This window comes from Photinus pyralis, unplaced genomic scaffold (assembly GCF_008802855.1).
Source record: "Photinus pyralis isolate 1611_PpyrPB1 unplaced genomic scaffold, Ppyr1.3 Ppyr1.4_LG3a, whole genome shotgun sequence".
NCBI lineage: Eukaryota > Metazoa > Arthropoda > Insecta > Coleoptera > Lampyridae > Photinus > Photinus pyralis.
Window position 1 is genome coordinate 16439779 of NW_022170509.1, and position 23388 is coordinate 16463166.

Here is a 23388-nt window from a genome sequence, read left to right on the forward strand (position 1 = left end):
TTTACAATCCACATCAGTAATTCCTCCTCATGGTTTTTTTGTCGCGTTAAAAAAATACGTTTTGGGCTAAAATAGTAAGTATAAGTATAAGTATAGGTAATCTATACCTACTATTTGTGTATAAAAGGTTTGGTATGTACGTTGCAATTTTTGACAAACAGTAGTTTTCGCAGCACTTGAAAGACTTTTCGTTAAAAGATTGTATTCTGGCAATCAGACAAATAGTCGTCCCACGATTACTAATAAAGATCGTAAACAACTTTATAGAAGAATATGTGGGAACCAAAGAAAGTTTCATTTGATGTTCCACCCTGTAAACTAGGGCGGACCGAAAAAAGCAAAACAATATTTTTTGAAATCTCACAGTTATCATAGTTAATAAAAATTTGCAAGAATGATAGACAAATGAGTCGTTTTTCTTTCAAAATTTAAAAAAAAATTTCAGGCCCCGCTCCAAACATTTTTTACAAACTCATATTTTGATGCTGCAAAGAATAATGAAGCGAGAGTTGCTCGTTTAGAGGAGGAGTTGTTGCACTTATTATGTCATGTACTTATTTACGTCTGCATGTTTTCTTATTTTGACGAACGTATTATTCACACATAATCGCAAACGTTGACCTGATTCTTTTGACTGTGATTATTTAAAGACATTTTTACCAGAACTTTTGCAAAAACTGATTTAGAGCTGTAGAACTATTTTGCGCTACTATTGGAACAACTTATAAAGCTAAAAATGCAAAAAAAATATAGGTATGAAATCACGAAAGAAAATAAAATTACGGACGGCCTATACTGCAACTTCTAGTCTATACAGCCAACAAAGATTCTTTTTATACAAGTATAGTTAAATCAATAGAGAATCCTAAAGTGCATAAATGATCTGCACCTATGCATTATCAACCTTGCAGTCGATTAAAAATGGAAAAAAACGTGGGAAGCGGGCATTTGTATCAACGGTATCACAGGTCTCCTAAAGGAGTGAATTTTATTCTCTAAAATTAGTTACGGTCGGTACTTCTGGTATAAAATTCCATTGTGACGTATTTCACTTGCTGTGCGGAACAAATGAAAAAACCCACGTAATTTTGTAATAATTGTTTTGTTCTTGTGCGATGTTTGATTTCCCAAAATAAATACAAGAAGTTTATCGTACACATTTGGATCAATAAATGTACTTCATTAATTCTTAAACGTAAAAGTTTGTAATGAGGGTATAAAAAAAGCTACCCTCGTCCACTTCAAATTTCGTTGCGCGCTTCGTTTGTTCTTTTAGAAGCAATAACTTTAAAAATTAAATTTGCTTTACAAAAAGACGTTGTCGTTTTCTCAAACAGATCGCATACCGTTGCTATCATCTAAATCAAATTAACCAGATAAAGGTGTGTTTTTATGGCTCACTTAATTAGAGTTATTTAGGTTGTAGGAGAAATCATATATTCGCGCCATGAAATTTAGTAATTTGTGGCAAGTGCTATAAAAATCTTACCCCTTTCAACTAAATCTATTTGAGCTTCCAATACGTCTAGATACGTGCTCTGATTTACAATAAAAACTAAGTCGGTTTTAATAGGGCGCCTCAGAAGGTATACGTCCATCATTTTTTTTCTTGGCAAACACATCCTCGGACCCTAATTAAATTTCGTCGATATATACACCAGGGTGTTAAATCCAAATAGATAATTATGTGATAAATTACCCTTAAATAAAGAGTTATTTTGTAACTTCCGAAATTCCCTTTAAAGTTTATTATCATTGCTATATAACGATAAGTCATGCGGTTAAAGGTTTGACTACAGAAACCTGTGGTTTCCTCCTGTGCAAAAGCGGGACATAATCATAAATACAGAAACGCAAAAGCCCGCGGTCAACTAGCACTCAAGCATGATATTAATAATAATAGTACACGAACTTCTCTACATTAGTTTATAATTACTAATAGGCTTTGCTCCCTACTAATTTACAAATAACGCCACATCAGACGGTAAAATAACTTCTGCTACAAACAGATGCACATGTAATAAGAACTATACGTTTAATTGTAAAGCCGTTTCTGTAATTATAATATTACAGCCGTGGGTATATTATCTTTTTTGGCAAAAAGCGAAATTATTGGAGAGGTTTTAGCCGTAATCAAAATGTTCACATGTTCAACATAACTATTTATCAACAATAAATCAATATCCAAACTATAGCTCAATCCACAATGAGTTGTCATCTGCCCTTTTACATATACTCAATTTTAATATCTGATAACCAATAGCACACGCCGAAAACCAAAAGTTTTCCGTCTCACTTTCACGTAAATCCACGCTTCATAATCATTATTTAAATTAATAATTTGTGTTTCTTAGGCACACTGGAATAAGTTTTTAGAAAACCTAAATAAAAGTTGAATTCGTTTGTTGGGTCAGACAAATTTTTGATGTGTTCAGTATTTTTATTTAACGGATGAATATATATATATATATGGTGACATATTGACGTATAATAAAATTTACTTTGGAACTGTCCTGAAACACTATTCGATTTGCTTATATAGTAAACGCAAGTGTTCCCGAGTGGTAGCGAGTCTCTAGAACAAAACACGTCATACGAATCGGTTGCGGGGTTTCTCTGGAGTTAAAGGAACAGACCAATATTTGCTGCGAAAGGGGCGCAAAAATCAGCACAAAACAAACGTAAAACTGTGGTATTAGTGGATACGAGAATGATGGTGTTCTGATGGTATTAAGTTGGACCTCCAACAGAAAATGTGGAGGAAAAAACCATAATTGAAATTTTATCTGTTACTTCATTAGGGACGTCAAACTACAGGCATAGAATGCAAATTTGAGTGGTAAAGTCCGTACAAGTCGGGTAATATAAAACTTCTCTTTTTCCCTACTTTGATTATTTCACCACTGAACTTTTTAAAATTGAATTACAATAAGTGACTGTTTACTGTTACTGTTTACATCGTACTACGACTGATAATTTATAAACATAGTCGGATGTACTGGAATTGTAAGGTATAATGTCGTAATTTACTTTTTTCTATTTCGGTGTCACAATGATGATTTTGTACAACTGTTTTCGGCCGAAAACAGTTGTACAAAGACAGTGATTATAGTCGTTTTTTTTGGTAATTCATCTCTTAAGTTGGCAGTTACTAGTTAGTACAAGTAGGTACTTCGTTGGGTACTTCCATGTTTGAACTTCAAAATGTCAGTCTTACTACGCTGCCAACCTAAAACTTAACGGGATAAAAAGTGTTCCCAACATAAAACATGTTAGTTCTAATGATCCCTATAGTTTCTGATAATGATTTTTTTAATTAAATTAAAGCGCCGAAATAGAAAAAATAGTATGAAAAACGCGTGTTACAATGCTTTATTGTAATACTCCTATCTTGCGGACACTCGTGGCTACGCTTCGCGTCGCCACTCGTGCCACAAGATAGTCGTATTACAATAGGTCGCATTGTAACACTTGTCTTTCAATATACTATTAATGTCAACACGACTTTTTTATATAGTTGTGTATCGGCAACATTGTTAGGGACACATCCAATTAGCAAAACAGTAAGCTATTATAAGAAACACGTAAACAGCAAGGGCAATTTTGATAAAAAGTTAGTGACAATTTGTATATTAAATCTTTTACAGAAGTGAATGTAAGAAAAGATACTTTCAGGGTCGTATAATATTGCGCAAGTCTTATTACATTTCAAACTAAATACTACATTTTCACGGAGTATTTTCCAATTTTCCTAGAAACTAACAAAAATAAATTGTTACTGTCGTATTGGATTATGTTACATCTTCTTTCAAGCTTCAGGCAAATGCTAATTAACTAATAGTGCACAATGTTTTTTGAGCATGGTTCGCCTATCCAAATTCTGTAATAGATAAAGTTACTCCCATTAAACTTTTTGTGACAGTAGAACAGTAGAAAATTACACTCAATGCAGTTATACTAATTTAAATTTGGCGGTACGAATTTTCCGTTTCAAGTGAAAGGGGTTAGACAAAATTTTTTGCGGATCTACATAAAGACAAATAAATGTCAATCAACCACAAAACATTTCTCAAAAACTATATATCTTGAGAAGGAGCTTAAGTGTGTCAGTGTGTCCTTCCTTCCAGAAGGAATCGTTTTTTCTTTTATGATTAATCCGTGAGCTATAAATGAAGGTTTTTAAATATAAACTTGAAACAGTAGGTACGGTATCGAAGGTATTATAGGTATTCATGTTAAATTATAGGAGCTAATCAAACTGTATCTAGGGGTAATCCACCTTTGAAGCGGTTTGTGAGTTCTGTTGTCTAGGAGGTTCACTTCGAATCTTCTCAACATTCATTAATATAAAAGTGGTTGCCGCTAGCGTTAGGTTTACGATATTATGGTATACCTTTAGTAAGTTAGTGGAATTTTAGATGGTAATTAACCAGAATGGAAACCTTTCCTTTCATTTTTCCGTAAAATCTTTTAATCTACGTCAGTTTCTACTATAACTCCCGAAGTTTTTGCGTTATAAAATATAAATCTAGCACCAAGTTTTTCCTAACTTCCAATTTAAATGATTTCAAGAGTTGGCACTAATTGCTCTCTTTTTAAAATAAATATATATTACATCAAACAGAAAAATGATAAACGGGCGCGGTAGAAATTTGCTTTTCTTTCATTTTCTGCCAACTCGTGTATGGAAAATTTTTCGATGCATCGCGCATTGACAAAGTACAACTAAAAGTGTAAACTGATTAACAAAAACAAAGTGGTGTTAAAAACTCAATATAAACTGGAACAATCCCACATACAAAACATATCAGCTTTATATATGCATTCGTATAAAGCTGTCAAGGCGATTAAAGGCTAATACAATTTCACATTTGAGCCAGCGTTTTGTTTTATATGTTTATTTTTGGTAACTTTGTACCTTTTTGTATGTCCCAATACCGACCACTAATCACTTTGTGCATTTATGTATCAAAACATGGACCATGACGTATGAAAACTGTTTCGTACATAAGGACTTTTTCGTGTGTCAAATCATAGTAAAAAAACAATATGTAACAATGTTCTTAGCATACTTATTATTAGATGGTCAAAGTGAATTAAGCATTTTATAATTCAATTCAGAGCTTTTCCTGTTAATTGGATTCATTCAAATAAGCTTTATCGAAGGAGGCTTGTGGTTATACCGGGTGGTGCCTAGCGCGAGGCAGCATAGGGATTTCAATGGCAATTTCTTTATAGTCAATTACTAGCTCCCCTAATTATTTTAGAGCAAAAGTCTAAATTCGTTTTTTTTAGAGAAAAAATACTGCATCTGTTCATACTATCACTTATAATTTTCCGTTTATCAAAAGCGTAGAAATGGACAAAGTAAGTCATACCACGACTGTCATATACAGGTTGTCCCGTCATTATTTTTGGTGTTTAGACCAAAATAACGTACATGACGTTGTTTACGCAAAAATATGTACCTACTTCAAAATAGCTACTTTGTCCATAAAGGAGCTACTGATACTTCCACATGTCTATCCTACAGTAAAATATCATCTTTCATTGAAGTTTCTGCTGTTAATAAATGATGAGGATTTGCCCCCGGAATATTCGCTCCTAAGAAAACTCATCCGCGTAAAGATTCGCCACCGAAAATTCGCCTACAGAAGATTCGCCCTCGAAATTCTGCAATACAGTCCTTACGAAATCTGGGGTGAAATCGATGGTATTGACGTTACTTTTTCGAATTGTAAGAAATATGGTTTTTTCCGGGTCGATCTGAGACAATTTTTTCTTCGGGGCTCAAAAAAGGCAGTGATTAACCTTCCTTTTTTACCAAAAATCGACTGCACCAAAATTTCTCGAGAAAACACTTTTTCTTATTAATTTGGGTGCGTAGAATCCAAATCAATTTGTACTGTATCGATCAGACTTCTCAATCAAAAGTTATAGACTAGAAAAGTTCAAAGGGCTGTAACTTTTGAACTAGTAGCCCAATCTTGGAACTGTTTGAAATTATGGATTCTACAGGCCACATTCTATAAGAAATTTTTTTTCCGGGTCGATCTGAGACAATTTTTTCTTCGGGGCTCAAAAAAAGGCAGTGATTAATTAACCTTCCTTTTTTACCAAAAATCGACTGCACCAAAATTTCTTGAGAAAACACTTTTTCTTATTAATTTGGGTGCGTAGAATCCAAATCAATTTGTACTTTTTCGATCAGACTTCTCAATCAAAAGTTATAGACTAGAAAAAAATTCAAAGGGCTGTAACTTTTGAACTAGTAGCCCAATCTTGGAACTGTTTAAAATTATGGATTCTACAGGCCACATTCTATAAGAAAATTTATTTTCCGGGTGGATCTGAGACAATTTTTTCTTCGGGGCTCAAAAAAAGGCAGTGATTAACCTTCCTTTTTTACCAAAAATCGACTGCACCAGAATTTCTCAGGAAAACACTTTTTCTTATTAATTTGGGTGCGTAGAATCCAAATCAATTTGTACTATTTCGATCAGGCTTCTCAATAAAAAGTTATAGACTAGAAAAGAAACCAATTTCGAAAGAAAATTCAAAGGGCTGTAACTTTTGAACTAGTAGCCCTATCTTGGAACTGTTTGAAATTCCGGTCGACCTGAGACAATTTTTTCTGAGGGCCTCAAAAGAAGGCAGTGTATAACCTTCCTTTTTTTACCAAAAATCGACTGCACCATAATTTCTCGGGAAAACACTTTTTCTTATTAATTTGGGTGCGTAGAATACAAATGAATTTGTACTTTTTCGATCAGACTTCTCAATCAAAAGTTATAGACTAGAAAACAATTCAAAGGGCTGTAACTTTTGAACTAGTAGCACCAATCTTGGAACTGTTTGAAATTATGGATTCTACAGGTCACATTCTATAAGAAAATTTTTTTTCCGGGTCGACCTGAAACAATTTTGTCTTCGGGGCTCAAAAAAAGGCAGTGTATAACCTTCCTTTTTTTAACAAAAATCGACAGCACCAAAATTTCTCGAGAAAACACTTTTTCTTATTAATTTGGGTGCGTAGAATCCAAATCAATTTGTACTTTTTCGATCAGACTTCTCAATCAAAAGTTATAGACTAGAAAACAATTCAAAGGGCTGTAACTTTTGAACTAGTAGCACCAATCTTGGAACTGTTTGAAATTATGGATTCTACAGGCCACATTCTATAAGAAAATTTTTTTCCGGGTCGATCTGAGACAATTTTGTCTGTGGGGTTCAAAAAAAGGCAGTGATTAACCTTTCTTTTTTTACCAAAAATCGACTGCACCATAATTTCTCGGGAAAACACTTTTTCTTATTAATTTCTTTCCTTGAAGTCTCTGCTGTTAATAAATGATGAGGATTTGCCCCCGGAATATTCGCTCCTAAAGGCCGCTTGACATGGAGCAATACAACGCGCAAGAACTTGCAGAAAGAAATTGCAAGGTCAAATCCTTGCATGCAATAAGCATTGCATGATATTTGACATGGTGCAATTCTATTTCAATTGCCACATGTCTGCCAACAGAAGAAACATATGGATTTGTCAACAAAGTAGTTAACCTCAAATGAAAATTAAATTTTGATTGCTTGAAGAAACGTGAAAAATTACAAGAATAAATAAGATTAATAAAAACAAGTAATGAGTGCGTCTCTCAGCATCATAGTTGCCGCCGCTGTATTTTACTAGGTTGGTGACACAAAAACAACTAGATTTATCCCTAGAATTGCACGATTCATGCAAGAAGAATAGCACCGGTCCTATAAAAATTGCATGCAAGTCTCTTGCAGCAATTGATCAGCTGGCTTTGAACTGCGCATGCCTTTCGCAATTTTTCTTGCAACTTGCATGCAATTGCAATTTTTATTGCTCCATGTCAAGCGGGCTTAAGAAAACTCATCCGCGTAAAGATTCGCCACCGAAAATTCGCCTACAGAAGATTCGCCCTCGAAATTCTGCAATACAGTCCTTACGAAATCTGGCGTGAAATCGATGGTACTGACGTTACTTTTTCGAATTGTAAGAAATATGGTGAAGTTCCTGGCGAAAATACTACTGGCAAATGTGCTAGGAGCAAATATACCCCAGGGGCAAGTTTTCTGTTGCCCAAAAATGCAAACGGGCGTTTCCTTGGAGCTAGAATCTCCTGGAGCGAATATTCAAGAATCGACCTATGTGACACAGTGGCGTGGAAGCTCGAGCCCCGTACTAAGAATGCCTGTTTCGAATCAGGGTTCGGACATGGATATTTGCAAATGTGCAGTGGGTTGGGTAGGCTGAAATACGACCCACTTAAAAGTAAAAACCAAAATAAATAAACTTTCCGACGAACATACACGTTTTTTTTTCAAAAAATCATTTCGGTGTTTTAACTGTTCAAAATCATCAGGTCGGTTTATTGATGTTCAAAAAGCATTTGAATCTTAAACGTTCAAATCTTACTAGTTTACGTAAATGATTTGTACCATGAAAAGTTAAGGTTGTGTGGAAGGTTAGCAACATTTGCGAACGACACAGCATTATCCTACGGTGCTGCTGATTGGTCCGCTGTAATAGCTTTCATTCAAATAGCTACTTTTTGAGAAATTCCAAAATCTAGAAGTATTTCGTGTAAGAATTGAGTTTCCCCGTTGAATCCGATTCTGTCTGTTGCCAAGTCTGAAAATGGTTCAGAAAGGAGATGGTTTTTGGACCACCCTGGCATACTGGCTGTTTGAAATTCCCAATTTGTACAGGTTAAGGGTATGGACCCACATTTTTGGGGTCAAGGAACGCGATTTCTCATACTTCGGCCAAAATGGCGTCAAATATTTGAATTGTTCTAACTTTTTCCAGAATACACTTACGTTCAAGTTACTTATATGTTGGCATAGATTTTTTGAGTCGAGGAACACAATAGAGGGGTCAAAAAGTGAAATGGCGCCAAAATTACTCGTACTTGAGCGAATCCTATGTGTGAACGAGGTTCAGGAGTGCCATTTAAGGTACTAGGTACATGGTTCTGGCAACCACAGGCCCGAGTATTACGCATACCTTTACGTTTGTACTAAACCATACAGCCTATACCGGTAATGCATTTTTGCGTAAAATATAACCCGCTATATTGAAAACATCTCTTCTGGTGACGTTCTGGTACCTTTAATCGCACTTCTTAACCTCAAAAACCTATGTCGACATGCCAGAACTTTAAAATTCAGAGCATTCTGAACAAAGGTAAAGGGCCGAGATGAACAACTTCAAGTGGGGTTCAATTTTCCGTTTAATACAAGTTTGTAGTAATGGAGGATTTTTGGACGCAGGTTTAACCAATGTTATAGCCATTTTGAGAGTTCATACAAGTACACTACTGCTATAGCTTTTCGGGACATACTTTGTATCTCCGTTTTCGAACGGTATATAGCCGTTTCAGAGCTACAGAAAAATGCCTAAAGGGGTTAGTTAATTCGTTGTATATTTTCCGACTTGCAGACGAATTTTCCCTACAATACAGGGAATGCTTTAGGTAACAGTTATTACTCCTGCTGCTGTATGGCTATATACACAAATGAATTTTTAATGGTTTCAATGCATTATGCTTACGTCGTTTTTGTCCGCATATTAAACAATGTTTCGCGTTCGGTCATTGATTAATGTATTCTTTAGTCGAAAACCCCTGAACCCGTAACAAAGAAAGACCTATGTATATATTGAACTTGTACGCTTTATTCTAAAATACACAATGGCCTTTCGAATTTATCTTGTATACCAGAATTACATCTTCGTCAATTATTGAGATACAAAGGGACGTGTACTAATTATTTTAAAAAAAAAACATGTAACGCAGAATCCATACTATTGGTTCCTTATCGTGTACGATTTATCGGAAAATTCCACACAAAAGAAACAGGCAATGTTCCAGATAATGATTCAAATGTTTTTCAACCAAAATCTAATCGCATAAATGATATAGATAAAATTCATTTATTTCTCCTGTAAAAGTGGAAAATGTACTTATTTGGTTTATTTTAAAAGGGTCAGTGTACAAGCTATTTCTTCTATACTATTTAACATTCAGCGCTTAATGGACTTTTAATGCTTTTCACTATATTTTACACTTACTAAACATGATACGAAATACCAAACACCCTGCAATGTGGCGAGAATAATCAATTGCCGCAAGGATATACGCAATACATGCCATAGCAACTGCATTGTCATTAATCAAAGCAATTGATAATATAATGTGTCTGCATTATCAGTACTTTATTACACAAAATCACCCAAATGTGGTATGCCGTCGATATTAATCAAACATTTGCCGTAATTAGGATGTCGCCCTAATCCTTGCCTTTTGTACGTTAAGAACGGTTGGAAGTTTGATCCATAAATAAGCATTGGAGCAAAAACATTTTATAAAAATCACTTTCATGATGGCATACGTGCTTTATCTCCTCTGCATTAACCACACTTGCATTTTACCAAAATGCGAAATTAAACATACAGCGCAACCTCTCCGTATTTTATATATCCTTTTCCGCACTTTTACAGTCATATCTCCCTTAAATTTTTAGCTAGTCAAACTCTCTTTAATTGCAGGAAGCTGAAAGCGCTATTGCTGCAATGAATGGACAATGGTTGGGTAGCCGCAGCATCCGTACAAACTGGGCAACAAGGAAACCCCCAGCGCCAAAAAATGAAGGTAATCACCACTTTTTTTATGTTTTACATAAGCGCACCTCTGTGTACAATTTTTCCACACGAAAAACGTATAGACAATTACAGTAGAGTAATGCAATGTTTTTCGTTTCCTTAATTTTCAGTTTTCATGCGTGAAACTAGAATTTATATAACTGTATTCTTAGAGCCAATTGTTGTCAACCAGATTTCGAAAATTTGGTTGTTTTCAAAAATTTAGACGAATTAACTTTAGTCACTATATTCTTAAATTGAACGGTTTTTAAGATATTTAAGTTGTTTTCATAGTGATTTTTTTATTTTTTGGAAAAAAATTTGTTTCTGTAAAATAAATCAAATCAGACTGGTGCAAAGAAACTAAAATTTCTGCACAAATTTCCATTTCGTTCAGCATGTCCATCCTGAGGGCAAATTCAAAAATCTACTTGTTTTGCTGAAAATAAAAATATTTCAAAAGCTGTTCAGTTTTATGCTCAAAAATTCAGCGGAGATGGATACAAACCATCTGAACCTTCCACTTAAAATACTGAAGTATGGTCAGTCCGCGGTATAACTGAACTCTCCAGTAACTTTTATGCAGGAATTATTAGAAATCTATTCGCATTATATAATAATATTGCTCTTCTCGTTTCTGGACATCCTGAACAGAATGTTCTCTCTATTAAGTTTGAAAGTTAGGTTAAATTACCTGAAGGTCTTCTACTTCTGCCATCTAACTACAATACAGAAGCAAGAAAACGATCGCGCATCGCGGCACTAACGATGTTGCAGCAAGAATATAACATTTCATGATACATTTTCAAGCGTGCAATTTCAATATTAGAATTGCAGATATTACTTATAGTAGGGGAGCTAGCACGAAATCCACTGAACGAGAATGATCAAAATTTTAAACGATGAAGTTCCATTTTGCCCTATCAGAGTATGCTAAGATCGATCGTCTGCCGCCTCAGGTCATATGACTTAAGGCGCTGCGGGTACTTCTTGCGGTACCAATTCTTTTTCGAGAAAATAAGTTATACACCAAATGAAAACGTTGATCATAGCTCTAAAAAAATATTTAAAAAAATCGCGCGCATTTGATAACTCCGTAAAAAAACAATTCTTAGTCGGTTTTTCACGAACTTTCTACGGATATAACTAGGTTAAGGTTGGACGAATAAAGCTGATTTTTTTTACAGAATGATGATAGGTACTACCATTGTATTTCGTTTATAAATACAATGGTACTACTAATGACTTAACGGTGTTTCGTTTTTAAATTTTTTCTCTAATTATAAGATTATCTTATTATCTTAACATTATAAGATATCTTATAATTAGAGAAAAAATTTAAAAAAGAAACACTCTCATAGTCATTGGCTGTACCTATCATTAGTCTGTAAAAAACAAGTTGTAAATCAGCATATGCATGATTAAAGCGCATTTTTGGTAATGCAGGTCAGTATTTTATTAGCGAAGTTTAAAAATTATCGATCTCACGAGTAATTTTGGCTGCGTTAAATAATTAATTTTATTTAATTTCAATTGACGGTACGTCTTCATTTTGTAAAACAAATCACAAAGTAAATAATAAGTTTTTATACTGGTAGCGCTATCTAACGGTAAAATTATAGCACCTCCGAAACCCATATCAAAATTATTTTCTTCAATTATCGATCTCACAAGTAATCTAACTCAAAATAGACTAGTGCCTGCACATCTACACTATAGCAGAAAGCTTTTTGTGAAAATTTGAATTCTCTAGCTATTGTAGTTGTGGAGATCTCACGCGGACAGCCGGCCTGCCAGCAATAACGAATATAATAGCGTATTTTTTTCAAAAATGCGCTAAAAATCAGCTTCATTCATCCAACGGTAACCTAGATCCGTAGAAAGTTCGTGAAAAACCGACTAAGAATTGTTTTTTTACGGAGTTATCAAATGTTCGCGATTTTTTTCAATATTTTTTTAAAAGCTATCATCAACGTATTCATTAGGTGTATAACTTATTTTCTCGAAAAACAACCTTTTAGAATTGGTACCACAAGAAGTACCCGCAGCGCCTTAAGTCATATGACCTGAGGCGGCAGACGATCGATTTTAGCATACTCTGATAGGGCAAAATGGAACTCCATCGGTTAAAATTTTGATCATTCTCGTTCAGTGGATTTCGTGCTAGCTCCCCTACTATTATACCTTCCGCTTCGTCGTACGTACCTGATAATAAGGGTTGCAACAATATGCCTTTGCAGGTTACCCCAAATTTGCGACTTTTAACGGTATAATGTGGTCATGGTTACAGTGCCGATTGTGACATTTGTGCGAAGCCGAGAGGTTGACCATTCAGAAAAATGTTGTACACAATTTACAAAAATTACATAAATTACTAATGATTTACTGAATTTACGAATAATTTACTAAATTTACCAATATTTTACTGAATTTACCAATAATTTACTGAATTTACCAATAATTTACTAAATTTAAGAAAGAAAAAAATTGTTTTCAAAATAGTCGAGTCAATGAGCCTAAAAATTGACGAAACTTCTTAATTCTCAGCAATGGCTCCGATTTTTTTAATATTATTTAAATTCAGAAACATTCTAATTTAAGGAAAAAAATGTTTATATTGTTTAAAGAATACCTAACAGAATTTCCATGAAAAAAAAATGTATTTAAGATCCTTGTTTGCGATATTTATGAACGTGCCAATTGTTTTAAAGAAAATTTGGCATCAACAATATGTTTAAAAATTACTTATATTGTTTAAACACTAATAACAACATTTACCGAAATAATTGATTTTTTAAACTTTGTTCGCAATATTTATAATTATAACAAAGTGAAGTGTTTTTAAAGAATCGTAGATACGTCGGTAATGCCTCGATTTCACTTCCTTTAACAGGAGTAAGCAGCAAATACAGCAATGAAAAAATAATTCACTAATACCTCCCTAAAAATTAGGGTGGAAAAAAGAAAATTATTTAATACCTATACAAATGATGCAGCAATCAGCAGCACCGCAAATACATAATACAAGTAAATAATATACATCAACAACAAATTATTATATGTACTATTACTTTGTGTCCTAGATGTTGCCATTATCGTTTAAACAATATAAATAATTATTAACTACAACTTCGGGGTGACGTGAACCCACTCTTCAGACTCTAGTGTCTGGCTCGATATCTTTTTTTAAAAAAACGTAAATTTCCCTCTTAAAAACAGCCAGGTAAAAACAAGATTTTGCCCTCTGGAATACAGATCTTCTTCAAAATGAATGTTGAAATACAGAGTTACATATAAGTATGTAAACAAAAATTTGGGTGGTAGAGGGGATCAAAACAAGCACTTTTTTCAAATAAACCGAAGGTCTAACGTGTTTCGTTTGGGAGTCACCTCCACAAAAGTGGTGAAATTTGCACTTCTTCTTTAATTTTTTATCAGCAACCATAAGAGTTAGAAAGACTGGTGGCACGTCTTTGAATAGATTTTCGGCTATGCCCTTTCCGATTTTGCAAAAAAAATTTTCAAAATTCCTGCCACGAAAGGGCGCACCCCTAAATGGGGGTTGGAAAAAAATTCGGATTTCGAGAAAATTCGGTATCTGGGGGTTTTCTTTCTTTATTTATTTATTTAATTCCATTACGATTACATTAAGTAATATTGGAATGATCATACAATTAAGTGTAAAAAGACAGGGTGACAGATCAGTACAGTAACAGTAACAAACATTAAAAATAAAATTATCACAGTTTGTGATCCAAATACTCTCTACTACTGTAGTAGGGGTGATCGACGAACAGGTTATGGGTCATTTTCTTGAACTCCCTCGAGGACGCGCAATTGCGGATATATGGTGGAAGATGGTTGAAAAGTTTTGTAGCCATATATCTTGATGAACGTTCATAAAGTGAAGTGGCATGGTGAGGGACACAGGGATTGCAATAGTGGCGTGTTAGCATTCTACGATTGTCATCTTTGTTGGCAGTGAATTGTAATTTATTTTCATATACATATACAACGCACTTGTGTATGTATAGTGAATAAATCGTTAATGCCTTTGAACATGAATATCACGAATCTGAAATTAGTTTTTGAAAATTCGAAAAGAAATCCACTGCTATTCTTGGTCGGACAACGAAAATGAGAGAATTCCACGAAATTCGTTGCGTACATACTTGATGAGTTAAGGAATAAAATTTTGGAACAGTTTTTTAAAATCACTTTGGGTCACAAAGTGTCCCTCACCTACTAGTGAGTGATCTAATTTCACGTAGTGAATTGAAAATGTCGCAAATAGCAAAGAATAACGATTTTGGCGATATTCATATTCAAAAACCTCCAGGTACCAAATTTCGTCGAAATCCGAATTTTTTGAACCCCCATTTAGGGTGCGCTCTTTCGTAGTAGGAATTTTGGAACAATTTTTGCAAAATCGCAAAGGGTATATGTAGCCTCCAGGAGGGTTGGTCGTTTGGGGTAAATAAAACAGAGATATAGATAAAACTTTACTCCCTATCGCAATACACACACTAAATAAATAATCGTAATTTCAACGTAATGAAAATTGTGCAGTTGGCGGACGGTTGATTAACTAACAAAAAATAAATGCGGTAATTCAAGAACATATGGAATCTGATAGGACTTACGGTTATGTCCTTTGGGAAATCTTCTTTTGGTAAATGATAAAGCGGCAGTTTTGGAACCGGAAGCAGACACCTTGAGATTGCGGGGATAATCTTGCCACCCTCGCGATCTTGGAAACAGACAAGTTGGTGTTGCGGGGATACTCTTGACACCCTCGCGATCTTGGAAACAGACAAGTTGGTGTTGCGGGGATACTCTTGACACCCTCGCAATGTTAGAAGCAGACGAGTTAGGGTTGCAGGGATACTCTTGGCACCCTCGCGAACGGAAAAACACGCGATAATTTTCCTTTTCTTTCTTCTCTGGCCGGCCAGGCGGTAAACATGCAAAAGGCGTTTTGTTGCAGCGAGAACCAGTTGAAGAGAGAGACGACGCAATCCAATTCGGACGTTGTCAATTTTCGTCAAGGGAACGTTGTCCCGAAACTTTTGTTTGTTACCAAAAAATAACTAAAGTTACAGACATTACTAAAATTACCAATGAATTACCAAATTACAAAAAATTACTGAAAATACAAAAAAATTACTGTTGGCTGTACACCAAAATTGCCAAGTGGTCAACCTCTCGTGCGAAGCTTAGTTTAGAAGAGCTTTTTGGGGAAGCAATACTTTTTCTTCTTGCAATGCTGAAATATTTGTATTTATATATGTGTAAGGGTGGTTCGTCGATTTAGGTACCTTTCTTTATCGCGTTGTTCAAATTGAATGATTTCTTCAAAAGTTGTGTTTGCCAGAAATAGATTTTGTGCTGTAGCGACTGACGAGCGACTACCAGCCGTAGCAACATGTTGCAAGTTGCTGCTTCCTTGCAATTAAGTGAAAAGTTGCAGCTGGTCAACTCGTAAGAAACATAAAAATGTATGAAAAGCTAAAAAGAAAATAGCGTGGCCCTTGTATTCATAACAGAAATGCAAACCATATTTCATCATAAGGCACAAGAAATTAATATTTAGGATCGTGTAGCAATAATTTGTATGACTGCGTCATTATGAGTTTAAAATGAGTGGACTGTGGGAAGAGGCGTTAGGGGTCAAACAAACTGTACACAAAGTCGCTCATTTAATTTCATTTAGCAGCGTAATTTTACATTAAAACCAAATGCCTTGTCATTTTCATAGCAATTAGTTATTTACCTTTCTCTTTTCTTAAAATGCCCAGCTTTTAAATACTTCCTATATTGTTTACGTTTGAACCTACATTAATATTGTTAAAAAAATCTCTTAAATTATAAATCATATTCGCCCGAAAAATGTCGTGTACATTTTTGCCATATTCGAAAGGAAACTTGCCAACGGCATTTGGGTGCTGTAAATTGTACAATAATGAAATTTCACTTCAGATCGGCTGGTGTTGAAATACAAAACGTACATTTGATTGTTTTAGTCAATTTTCAGACCAACAACTTGTTCTGACAATATCTCAGCAACCATGATCACGTTCAGAGATGAATTCAAAAAGGAATTAATTCCGTTTCGTGAATCAATCCTATTAGGTTAGTCAATATTTCGAAAAATTTGAGGAGCATTATTTCACATTAGTTTTTGGCTACCAGTCTTTTCCGCCTGTTTTCACCCCACTGAATCCGAAAATGCCTGTTTAGCCCAGTCAATTTAGACCAAAAATGGGCAATCAGAGGAACTAAAAATACTAGTTCCAATTTTTTCAGAAATATGTAGGGAGAGGTTCCCTGAACAAGAAAAAATAAAGTCTCTCCAAATTCCGGTGCCGCTGGGGGAAGGGGGGGGGGGGGCTTGAAACGACCCATTTTTCAGTTTTTCGCTTTTAACTCAAAAATGGTGAATTACAGTGAAAAAGTTCTTCAGTACAAAATGAAAGCTTATTAAATTTGCTACAAGTTTGGTTATATACATCTTTACAAAAACTTAACCGTTTTCTGGTATTAATGTCCTCGTACCCATCGAATACAACTGCACAATTGGAAGAATAGTGATTTATTATACTGCTCACAGATGAAAGAGAAAGTGGTCTCAACATTTCACTTGACTCTGTGAAGGAGAAACAGTGTTAATGGTTTGGAGGTTCACTGCATCCATGCACACAGGGAAAGCCTCATAGAGAGCAGATTTCTTCGTTTTCCTGAAGCATCCTTCGTGGAATAGAGTCATGGGGTGTGGAGATAACTCGTACTTCAACAGGTTCGGACTATAGGGATGTTAATGCTGTACAGGTTTTATTGTGACGATTTTCCCCTAAAATGACCGGGGGAGGATTTAGAAGCCAAAAATATACGAAAAACGTGAGTGAAAAATATTTTGTTTAGAAATTACCACCTTTCCGGAGCCGGTAGCACGAAAACGGTTCAATTTTTCGTAAAGATGTATATAACCAAACTTATAGCAATGAAAAATGGGTCGTTTAAAGCCCCCTCCTTCCCCCAGCGGCAACGGAATTTGGAGGGACTTTATTTTTTCTTGTTCAGGGAACCTCTCCCTACACATTTCTGAAATAATTGGAACTAGTATTTTTAGTTCCTCTGATTTTCCTATTTTGACTGGACTAGTTGCCAAAGCGATATATCAACCGGTGGCGATTTTTTTTTAAATTGGGCATCATTAAGCACGGATAATCCAAGAATCATCACTACTTTTTAAATACCCAAACAATTGCATGAGTTACCACTTGTTCCTTATATGCCAAAGCAGAAACGCACTTTAATGAGGCAGTAGATGATGAATCCTGGTATAATCCTTTTCACTACGAGGAAAGGTCAAAAGCAGTTCTGTATTCCAGGGTGGAGGACCTAAGATGCTTCATCCTCCCTTGTTCCAGATAGCTGTCCCTAAGGAGCCGCACAGTGACAGGCCACATGCTCGGTAGTTTCATCGGTCTTCCCACAGAACGTGCACGTGGGCTGTCCTACAAGTCCAATGTTGTGCAGGGATAGTTGACCATCCCGTGTCCCGTAAGGACACCGGTGATCTTCTTATTCTGGCCCTGTTAAAATTTACTGTCACCCAGTCTTTAATCCTGCCCGCTAGCCAATTTATTTTTATTTATTTATTGTCTTTATTTTATAGTGGGGGGACTGTTAGCTAATTAGCTACTCTGGCTACTCAACCCACTATTCTATACATGTGTAGTTACCGTTAGCCAAAGCAACATTGTTTCATCGACGTCAGCTGCTGGATCCGCCGCAGAATTATCAGAAAAAAAAGGTGCTAAAATATAGTAATCTACTAGACCGTTTTATTTTCTACCCTTTCGGTATTGAAACACTTGGCGCTGCAAAAAAATAGCTTCAGAAATGTATAAAAAAAATTTTGAAAAAACTCAACGTTGCTTTGAATTTTTAAAACAAAGATTTAGTTTAGTTGTTCAGCAGGGAAATGCCGCTTATATTTTAGGCACCTTACCGCCACAGACAGCATTTGATGAACTTTGTTATATTTTAAGTGTACGGTAAATCTTTTTCATGTTTTTAATTAAATAAATAATAAAAAAATTACAAACAGCCACGCCTTACCTGGGATTCGAACTCAGGACCCTTGTATCCAAAACTCATCTGAGCTAAGCAGGTCAGCAATAGAGAGAGAAATTCCTAGGGTACTCTCAGGCCCTTTCGTTTCCCCCTATTCCGCAGTGGACTGGAACACAAATCAAGCTTACCTATTAGACTCACCTAATCTATCTAGAGTTCGGCTGCTCCCTGTCCGAGAAAGTGACATAACTTTTCGGTGTTAGTAAGATCACATTCCTTTTAGCTAGGAGGGGATGGAATCCAAGGAGCCCGTCTAGTACCCGATACCACAGCAGTGGAGACAACACTCCCACCTGGCGACATCCTCTAGGATCCGATCAGCTCATCTCCATCGTCCCGATTGATGATGCTTCCGAGTATGGCGCGGATCCATCTTATGATTGCCCCATTAACGCCAAAACCTTCAGCAGTGTCTCACTAATTGAATCGACGAGGTGTTGTTAAACGCACCCTCGATAATTAAATATGGCGTACTTCCCCCAATACGGTTTCATTTTCGATTTATTTTTCCCTTAGATCCGGCACTATTTTTATTCTGCTGGTTCACAAGCTTTTTTTTTTCGAATTGAGTTTATTCCGACCCCTGAACTTTTGCTGAAAGACTGTTTCTATTTCTGTACGCCAATCTCCCGTTTCGTTACGCGCAATTAGCCCACGTCCCACTTCCCTATTAATTCCACAACCACTCCCACTTAAATCGTAATTTTTTGTTATTTGCTACATTTTCATTTAACTGCATGCGAAATTAGATCACTCGCTAGTAGGCGGGGGAAACCTTTTGACCCAAAGACCCAATCTTCAAATGAGTGTAACTTTTGTTTGAAAAGTGATTTTAAAAAACTGTTCGATAATTTTCAAATATATACACAACGAATTTCGTGGAATTTTCTCCATTTTCGTTGTCCGACCACGAATTGCAGTGGAATTTTCTTTTTCAAATATTCAAAAACTAATTTCAGTTTCGTGATTTTCATGTTTAAAAACCCCCAGATACCAATTTCGTTGAAATCAGAATTTTTTGCACCCCCATTTAGGGGCACAGCTCATCAATGCAATCATTCGAATTGGTCGGTTGCTCTGTCGTTTTTAATGTCCTTGGAGTTTTTAAATGCTCTTAAGGGTCTTCAGAAGCCTATCATGCAAAAATAGTTGATACTGATAAATTGCTCTGTGATATTCCGCTATCTTGATCTATTTATAAAATGCACTGAAATGAACAAACGATCGGGTGTCACCTTGTTTGAAATGTTCCAGAATCAAATTATACGCGAAAAATCGGTTTCATTTGTCCTTAAAGCGCATTTTTGAAAATATTATAATATAGGATAATAAAAAGGCCTAAGCAAGTATCAAAAGGGATAGGTAATGCTGTTAGCACCATTTCTTCATGATATTTTAGGTTCTGTATAGATCTTTCAAGATCGAAGTAGGAGGAATTTAATTTCTGACGTCACTGGAAATGATCTGGTCTTCTGTTCGAATGCATTCTTCCACTTGCTGATTACGATTTTATCTTATCGTATGGGTGGCACTAGCTATAGGTACAGACGTACCCAGGTCGCATCTACAGCCGTCTGTGTGAACTAACGACAGTCGTAGTATGACAGCCAGTACCGCCAGCTTTACATGCCCTTCGAAGCATGGTAGTCAGGACATGTTCTACGCCACTAAAAACTGGCAAGTTGTGGGATTCGAACTCGCAATCTGTGAGGTTAGAGTCCGAGTCTTAAACCGCTACGCCAAATTAACTACGTGATTACGATGATAGTGCCTATGCATCAGATAAACCCATAATACTATATAGATAGTTTATTCAGATGGTTGCACCATACCATCGACAACGCGTTGTTGCTTTCTGGATAGTCACAACGAATGGTGGTCGAATACGATGACAGCCAGAATATGAATAACGCAACATGGTGTTTGTGAGTTAGCCACAACTCGTTCATGAAGTTTCATTGGATATTACAACGCGTTATGGACTTTTTTTCTCTTACCAAGCGTTTTCATTCTATGATGACGCAAAGCTCCTAAAAATTAATGAAGAACGTGTATAACAGCTAGACACCTCCGTGTTACATAATATAATAGCGCGCAAGTGTTCGAGTGTGATTTGAGTCTTAAATACGGTATAATAAGAGGTCTAAGAGGAAAACATCCTGAAACTATGAATCGCCATCCTTCCAGGCAAATCTGGAAAATATGTATACGAAGGCGTCTGGCTACTACAATTCCTTGCGCTTAAAACGGTCGCCAGTTGATTAAATTTGATGGGTCGTGAAACGTTAGATGTGCATGCATAATATATTTACATATGAAAATACAGAAATTGAAAAATATTGAAAGCTTTTGAAGACTACTGCAACACCATAAAGAGCACTAGTACACTTAAGATTTATGTTTTGTCAAAGGCAGCAAATGTAAGTGGAAATTTCCACGCATTTTATACAGATGTAAAAGGACTACTGTAGTTGTAAATTGTGAATTCAAAGGCAAGAAAGAGATGTTGCGTGTCGAAGTCGGTTTACTGTAGTCTAACAATAAAAAAGGGGTAATTGCATTATTAACAAAGTCAAGCTGGCTACAGTTATTTAGATCAACTACAGAATGGCAATTGAATGAAATTAAAGGGTAGGTGTTGATTGAATCTACAGCCAATTTTAGTTAAATCGTTTTGAATCGTATTTATCCACTTTTTAATGGTCTTTTTAATTAGGGCGAAATAATAGTTCACCTATTTTCAGGAGAAATAATAGCCGTGTAATCTAATATGTACGGAATACCTACTGAAAAGGTGCTCAGATATTGATTCTCAATCTGAAAATGCCAAAACCAGTTTTTTACATGGTACCCACATTATTTGCTTCATTAGTGCATTTCTATTTCTAATTAGACTAGAATTGTTTGATAAGCACGAACAATTGAAATTTGATTGCAGGAGATTGATTCTGGCGTGCAAAATTAATGCTTCGCTGTTTTGGTGACCATTTGAATGGATTTGTCCATATTCAATTAATTAAGTAAATAATTAATTAAAGAAATGTTAATTGCCTTAAAGTGTAACTAATTCAAAATATCCGGTGGTAACTGCGATTTTTATTCAATGACGCACCAACACCAAATGAAGATACTTCTGAACTTCATTTCTTTCATTGCAGATAAATTTCAATTTACACGACACTAGGTTCGTTGGTAATTACAGATGTAAAAGTGACTCTTTGATGGTGGAAAAGGCTCTAGTACTTGAAGACATTAAAGAAAGGTTTCCTTATGCAATAACTGCTCGCTGTAATTCGACTTCAGCATTAACTTCAAACGGTAAAAATCTCTTAGAGCACTCGACTAACTTTCTTCTACAACGCTTTACAATTGGCAGGACGGACTTTCTTGCAATAATACGCTCAAATACGGCAAAGCTGGCAATGATCAAAACAATAAGCGGTTACTTTTCGACGTCCACCAAAACCAAAAGAACCACGATTAACCTCCACCACCAAAAAAGGCACGATACGCGTCTTCCTCCGTTATGCAAAACATTCTTCCTACTCTCAGTTTCCGCCTCTCATCCACTTGCGTCTTCGATCACCTGTGTTTTCTTATCGGCAAAACCTGCTTATCTTCAAACTAATTAGCTAAAGGCAGCGATAAACCCAATCGAAGCGTGTCAGCGACGTAATTATTTCCAACAAAATGGATAAAGCTCTTGTATCGTCTTTGAAGTTCTTCCAGAGTTTTTTTAATTCAAAGATTCCTTTAAATCCAGTGGCGCGCCTGTCCTATTTAAATAGTAGGAAAAGTTTACCCGCTTACTCGAATATTTTTAAGAATTTACTACGAATATATAGGAATAATACACCGAAAAGTCACCGATCCAACACCTAGGCGTCACCGGTTTGACACTGTATCTACTAAATGGTAAACTCCTTCTGGTGAGAAATGGGGTTTGCTTTGATCCCGCTGTTACCCATATTTTTACAAATTTATGTTTTGCACCCTGTTATGGTGGTGAAACACACGTTTCTCACGATTTTACAGTATACGATATATCTGTAATTGTAGAAAACCCAAATGTAGTGAGATAGTGAGCTTGCTCTCGATTCATCCACTATTCTTAGCGATTAAGAACTTCTAAACAGAATGTGAGGGAAAACTTGATAGATTATATATTTTATTGCTTATAATACAGCTACACTATAATCTTGATTAAGTACTGCACTGCACTCCTGTACATTGAATCTTTTAGGATCCCAGATCCAAAATGTGAAAATTCTAATAAAGTACGAAACTCGCATATGCATTGTTTAATGCATGGAATAAGAAAGCTTTTAAGTTTTCGTTTTTATTTAAGGATTAAAAATTCATTAAATACGTGCTTAAAACAGGAAAATGGGAAATGATAGCCCACAAAATAGGGTGTTTAGTTTTAAAACTCCACGCCTCATTTTAATTTACATCGAAACTACTCCATACTAAACTGTAGGATCAAGATTTTCTAATTTTCTAGGTGTACTGCAGCTGGCATTTATTCTAATGTATCAGAACTTGCAAATATACTAGGTTAGGTGATCTTTTCTAACATTGTTATG

At 35.6% G+C, this 23388-nt stretch overlaps 1 protein-coding gene and 1 long non-coding RNA gene across 6 annotated transcripts in view; one reads left to right on the forward strand and one right to left on the reverse strand.

The window, feature by feature from the left end:
• LOC116166198 (nucleolysin TIA-1) overlaps positions 1-23388 on the forward strand; it is a 143847-nt gene that overhangs the window by 87642 nt on the left and 32817 nt on the right. For all 5 annotated transcript variants that reach the window (XR_004144284.1, XR_004144285.1, XM_031481064.1 and 2 more), the window contains one exon: positions 10571-10673. Coding sequence is in view for 3 of the 5 variants with exons in the window: in XM_031481062.1 (XP_031336922.1) it covers positions 10571-10673 (103 nt within the window). In the remaining 2 variants the exon portion in view is untranslated. The remainder of the gene's footprint in view (positions 1-10570; positions 10674-23388) is intronic.
• Positions 15174-16948, reverse strand: LOC116166200. The gene is made up of 3 exons (XR_004144286.1): positions 15982-16948; positions 15307-15929; positions 15174-15251 (listed from the first exon to the last, which is right to left on the reverse strand). It is a non-coding gene; the product is annotated as an uncharacterized LOC116166200 (long non-coding RNA).